The sequence below is a fragment of the Thrips palmi genome, unplaced genomic scaffold (genome assembly GCF_012932325.1).
Source record: "Thrips palmi isolate BJ-2018 unplaced genomic scaffold, TpBJ-2018v1 HiC_scaffold_18, whole genome shotgun sequence".
Classification (NCBI taxonomy): Eukaryota; Metazoa; Arthropoda; class Insecta; order Thysanoptera; family Thripidae; genus Thrips; species Thrips palmi.
Window position 1 is genome coordinate 11187975 of NW_023144627.1, and position 6230 is coordinate 11194204.

Here is a 6230-nt window from a genome sequence, read left to right on the forward strand (position 1 = left end):
CACACGTTCGATTCGAGTCCCATTTAGCGACTCTGGAGCTCAAAACGCGTCTAGAGTTTTGTCCGCCTCCACCGGTCCTCTGGCCCACTGTGCACCCCCTTTGATCGGCGGGGGGAAAACGAGCTGCAAAAAAGGGAGGCGAAAGGAGGGCGAGAGATTAGCCCCCAGTTGCATTACAAGGAACCTGCGTCGCCAGTCCCACCGTCGCTTTCCAGGGAGAGTCCGCGAGTGTCGTCCTCTTCCTCGCCGGGTGTTTGTTGAAGGACCTCATCAACATCCTTCCTCGGCGCATCGGAAGGGACCGTCCGAGTGGCGCGGCCGGACGCCATCTCCTTCATCACGAGTGGGTTTAAAAGTGGAAGGGGCGAGGAAGAAAAACAATGGCCGAAAAAAATTCGAGGTCGTTTTCAAGATGGAGGCCGAACGCGCGTTCTGGAACCCTTGAATAATCGAGCCATTGTGTGTCAGTGGGTCCGGGCGGGCGGCCTGGGCGGCCTGGGCCTACGGGAGGTCCTAAATTTACCCGGAAAAAATTAACTCGCTTTTGCGACGGCCCCCGTGGCAGTGGCGGAAACTCTTCTGCCGGAGCGTCGCGTCGTCGCCCGCCGCCACGACCCCGACACAACTTGCAACTTTTTTCACCCGGCATGAAAATCTCTCGGCGCAACACCTCTGGGTGAGGTTCGAACGCGCCTCGCTCGCCGCGTTCCGACGAATCCACTCCGCGGCACAACACCGGAGCGTCTCCGTTCCCCGCGGGCCTCTGCTCCCGCCTGATTGGAAGATAAACAAACTTTTTCCCACATTCCTGTTTCCTCAAGCATTTGCCTCCCGCTGCCCCGGCCGCCCCCTCCGGTGCACCTATTCCCAAAGGACCCGCTCCCTGTCAGAGTGCCACGGCCGTGCCGCCGTGCCACGGCCCGGCTGGCTGATTGATTTGGCTGGCCGATTGTTTGATGGATTGATTTGGCCCGTGGCTTACAGTGGAGGGCCGCCCGACCCGACCTCGGTGCCGCCCGCCTAAATTTACCGTTGTTTTTCCGTGTCTTTCTCCTCTTTTCGACGCGCAGAGCCGGACTCTGACTTGCGCGCTTCCTGCGACGAATATACACACGAGGTTCGCTCTTATCTCTGCGGCTCAGAGCGTGGCGAAAAACACTGCTACCGCTCTCTCTCTCTCTCTCTCTCTCTCTCTCTCTCTCTCTCTCTCTCTCTCTCTCTCTCTCTCTCTCTCTCTCTCTCTCTCTCGGCTCATTGTCGCCGTTGGCATGGAGAGCGCGGCGCGGGCTCCCATTGGTTCCCGCGAGGGTCTCGCGTGGATGGTTCGCAAAGGTTGTGCAGATATATCTTGGCGTTTGATTTTGGCGGCTAACGGTGGAGGGGGGTCTCCCTGCTGGCAACGGCACCGCGGCACAGTGGACTGCTTCCGCACGGCAGGTCTCTCTCTCCTTCTCTCTCTCGCACTCGTGTCTCAAGCCGTGCGGGTGCGAGAGAGACGAACCGCGAGCTCGGAGTGTGCCTGCAGGCGGCGGGTGGGGTGCGGCGGGGTCTCGGAATGTTACCCAGGGGGGCGGGCCAGCGGGCACGGCCACCACCACCACCACCACCTTGGCCTGCTGCAGCACTTGCTTGTCTTGGTTCACATGATTAACAGATGGCGTAGGCGTAGGCCGTAATGTAGTGTGGCGAAAGCATCCGAATTCCTAACGCCGAGCTCGAGGGAATGCGGTTCGCAAACTGCGCCCAGCACGGCGGTTCCCCTGTCTCCCTTGCACTCACGGGGAGCCCCGTTCAGGCGCGAGAGAGACAGCACCAGTCTAGTGGGGTAGGGCCGATGCAGCAGCAGCCTCGCCTCAACTGCGGTTCGGCCAAACTAATGGCACGCACTCTTGACAACAACAACAAGAAAATTAACCGTTTGTAAAAAAAAAAAAAGGAACTAGGTCAAGCTCAGCTTGTCTGCAAACAAACAAAAAAATGGCGTCTCTTTTATTTTTTATACTTTTCGGCCGTGTACTCCGTGCCTACGGCTGTAGCCTTTCATTATTCGTTGCGCAATGATGCATAAATTGCAGATATTTTAATTCTTCGCCGTTTCCCGAGATGGCCGCCCCGCGTCTTTTGTGTGACGCTTGTTGTTGTTGGCGGTGGTGACGACGGCGCATTTATTCTGTCAGGCAGGAAGCAGTGAGGCGGCCAGGCGCGGCCCGGCGGCCGAAGGAGGCGCATAGTATAGCTTGTCGCCCGCGGCCGTGCCTAGGACGTGCTCGGCAAAGTTCATTAGACGCAAAACTAGATTCCGCGTCTCTCTCTCTCTTCCTCTTTCTCCCTCTTGCTCCTTTGAGGGCTGCCGCTGGGCCAAGCAGGCATGATAAGACACGGCTGTGGTCGCTTTTAATGGTACCTTTTCTCGGAGGGTACACGGCTCTCATCGCAATCGGACGAGCAAACAGACTTCCTTCATGGTTTCGCCGCGTCCTGGGAAAAAAGTGGCTTTGTTCCGAATTTTAGACCGTTTTAATTTTACTTTTCCGCTCGGAATAAATATTTTTTTTACGTTTCTGTCGTTTGGAAGGCCTTTGAGAATGTACCAAAATCACACTTCAACCGTGCAGCATCCACGTGTCATTAAAAAGTGAAAGGCAGAAGACGTAATCAGTTTTTTCTAATTAAAATTGTCCCGTGTGGCTCTCGCCTCGCATCGACGCGGCACTGTCATTTCGCACGCAGCGCCACGCCACCAACCCCCGCCTCGCCCTCCTTGGCGATTTACGGCACGTTCGGTTGGCCGCCCTGATAGAGCTGACTGATAAGGCAAACAGCCACTACACTGGTCGTCCGTCGTGCTCAGCGAAGTCTCCTCTCTTCCTGTGACATCTCTACATTATTTCTTTTCTTTGTTCCCGAGTTCACCAAGACGCCCGTGCGGATGTCGGATAAGAAGCGCTTTTTTGTTTGGCTGGCTGGCGGGGCGGGGCGGGGCGGGGCGGGGCCGGACGGGCCGGACACAATGGCGGCGCGCTGTCCCTCCTCGGAAATAAAGTGCGATTGTGGAATAAACCTGGGTGTCGTTTTGGCTTGCAGAGCCCAAGACGGAGATCATCGGGGCGCCCGAGCTGTTCATCGACAGAGGCTCCACCATCAACCTCACGTGCATCATCCTGTACAGCCCCGAGCCGCCCGCCTACGTCTTCTGGAACCACAACGACTCGGTGAGGAAAACAAAACGCCGTTACTTCAAACTGTGACGAAAAATGCGATGACGACAAGAAGCAAGGGGAGAAATGACTGCAAATTTCGGTGTACAAATCTAATGAATTTCACTTGAACTTCAGGCAAAAACAGAAGAATGTTGGTGAATTTTAATGAATTTTAGTTAATTTTAAATGTTTGTTGAAGTTTGGTGCACAAATTAGAGTTTTTTTCCATTGAATTTCACTTAAACTTCGATGAATTTCGGGCAAAAACTACGGAAATTATAGGCCAATTTTGATGAATTTTAATGAATTTTAGTGAATTTCAAGTTGTTGTTGAAGTTTAGTGCGCAATGTAGAGTTTTTTTCCCCTTGGAAACAAGAACGGAAATTTGTTTTTTCAGATCATTAGCTACGAGTCGCCGCGCGGCGGCGTGGAGGTGCAGACGGCCAGGGGGGACACGACGACGAGCGTGCTGCTGATCCGGAAGGCCAAGCCCTCGGACTCGGGGCAGTACAAGTGCAACCCGTCCAACGCACAGAGCCAGCAGGTGCACGTCAACGTGCTCAACGGTGAGTGCCTCGCCGCCTCGTCCTCGCCTCGGGGTTGTGGCGCACAGTGGGCCAGAGGACCGGTGGAGCCGGCACAAACTCTCGACGCCTTTTGAGCTCCAGAGTCGCTAAACAGGGCTCGAACCGAACGTGTGACCCCACCAATGGATTCCTCGTTCGGAGAGCAATCCAATGGTGGGGTCACACTTTAGGTTCGAGTCCCGTTTAGCGACTCTGGAGCTCAAAACCCGTCCGGGATTTCGTCCGCCTCCGTCGGTCTTCTGGCCCACTGTGCGGCGCGGCACGGACTCTATGTTTGCTGTTGTTGCAGGCGAGCTGCCCGCCGCCATGCAGCACGGCGGCCAGGGCCACCACCAGACGTCGCACCTGGCGCCGCTGCTGGTCACGGCCTTGACGGCCTTGCTGTGGCACTCGCGGAGCACGGTGCAAGTGTCATAGTCGCTCTCGCCGGTTCGGCCCTGCGGCCTTGCTGCCGGTCCAGTGTAGGGCCCAGCGCCCGCAGGGCTCCCCGGGGGCGGGCCGCTATTGGCCGTCAAACCCCTCCCCTCCCCGTCGACCTCCCCGCCGACCTCCCCGTCGACCCACTGGGCCGCCCAGGGCCGGCGGCATCCGGGAGGACGTCGACGACTGCGAGATAGCGGCCCAAGTTGGCCCTGGCCCGGCCCCGCCCGGCCTGTGTTGTTGTTGTTGTTACTTACGGCCGCACTTTCGCTGGCGGCGACGTGTTGTTGTTTTATCTCCAAGAAGGAAACTATTAAAATGAAAATTTTTTGAGCATGTGATATGTCCTGAGTGACAAAACGTAACTTACGTAACGGTTGATGTCGGTTGTCTGCTGCCGCCACTACTACTTCGGTCTGTGGGACATTGGCGTGTATATTTTTTATTATCAGTATTGTCCTTTTTCGTTCGCCACGCAGAGTGGGTGCGAGTGTGTGTGTGTGTGTGTGTGTGTGTGTGTGTGTGTGAGAGAGAGAGAGAGAGAGAGAGAGAGAGTGAGTGAGTGAGTGAGAGAGAGTGCGCGCGTGTGTATGTGTGTGCGATGGGAAGGCTTTGTGTTGTCATTGTTTTTAGGGTTGGCTTGTTGACGACTGGAAGGTTCTGCTTTTTGTACATAATTTTCTACCCTGTGTGCGTGGACAGTGACTGGGTGTGGAGGGAGGCGACAGGAGCGCCTCCAGTGTCCCTCGAAGCATTGCGTTGTGCCTAGCTAGGATATTTTCTTTGGCGAGTGTGTTAGGATAAATTGCTGAAATCAGTATTCACTTTAAACAATCTTGAACATTTGGCTAAACGTAAGCAGTACATACATGTATATTCAGAACGAATCATTTTCAAACATTCTATTATTGTTTCTTTCTCTGGTGTGATTTGATTGTAACCACCACAATGTCTGTCTCTTATTTTTACTGCCATTCTGCATCGAAATAAGGAACATACCTTCGAGGAATGGCTAATCTACTTCCTAATTTGTAATCTAAATTAAAGTCCCAAAGCGAGACGCAGCTAGAAACGGCCACAGGAGAAGAATGGGTGCTTTTGTAAACCACGGCCTTCTGATAAAGCGTGGCGGCATCACCAGAAAATATTTCCTTGTTTCGGTCGAAGCGCGACAAAAAAATACAAAAATTGTAACTTAAAATTATTAAGGCTCCTTGTCGGCGTTTCTGGCGGAATGTTATGAATCACTAGCGAAACCAATCACCCAACGATCAAATTGAATATATGTAAATAAACTAACGTAAAAAGTGGATGGTTAATTTCATGATGTAAATTTTTGTGTTATAATTATTCGTCTATTAAAGAATGGTGTAAATAACTATTGCAAAATCTGCATTTGATTTGTACAAAAAACAATAAAGATTATGGAGCAAGACGCGACAGCGGGCGTTTCTTCTCTCTCGCATCGCGACGACACCCTCATAAAGTGCTTCCTCTCTCTCTCACACCGCGACAAGCCCCTACCAAGGGCGGTCTGCGAGAGCCACGCTCCTCGTAACCAAACTCTTTGCCATGGCGTCCTCTGGGGCCTCCTACACACGAAAGCGGTAAAAAGGGGGAGGGCACAGTGGGCCAGAAGACCGGTGGAGGCGGCCAAAACTCTAGACGCGTTTTGAGCTCCAGAGTCGCTAAATGGGACTCGAACCGAATGTGTGACCCCACCAATGGATTGCTCTCTGAACGAAGAATCCATTGGTGGGGTCACACGTTCGGTTCGAGTCCTGTTTAGCGACTCTGGAGCTCAAAACGCGTCAAGACTTTTTGCCACCTCCACCGGTCTTCTGGCCCACTGTGAGGGGGGAGGAGGCAGGATTAGTTCAGCGGGCCGCCGTTCTCCCAGAGAGCGCCACGGTCGCACCTCCGCCTGCCGGGAAAAACAGGCGAATCTTGGCGCGTTGACTTCGCGTTGACTTCGGCCGTCTCGTCAACTTTTTACTGTCATTTAAATTACACGGCGATTCT

General features: G+C 53.9%; 1 protein-coding gene across 1 annotated transcript in view; it reads left to right on the top strand.

Annotated features, from left to right (window-relative positions):
* The window catches only part of LOC117644702 (zwei Ig domain protein zig-8-like), a 46426-nt gene extending 40776 nt beyond the window's left edge, over positions 1-5650 (top strand). Inside the window, exons 4-6 of the mRNA XM_034384315.1 lie at positions 3085-3212; positions 3599-3767; positions 4078-5650. Of these exons, the coding sequence (XP_034240206.1) occupies positions 3085-3212; positions 3599-3767; positions 4078-4205 (425 nt within the window). The 3' untranslated portion in view covers positions 4206-5650. The remainder of the gene's footprint in view (positions 1-3084; positions 3213-3598; positions 3768-4077) is intronic.
* The last annotated feature ends 580 nt before the right edge of the window (positions 5651-6230 follow it).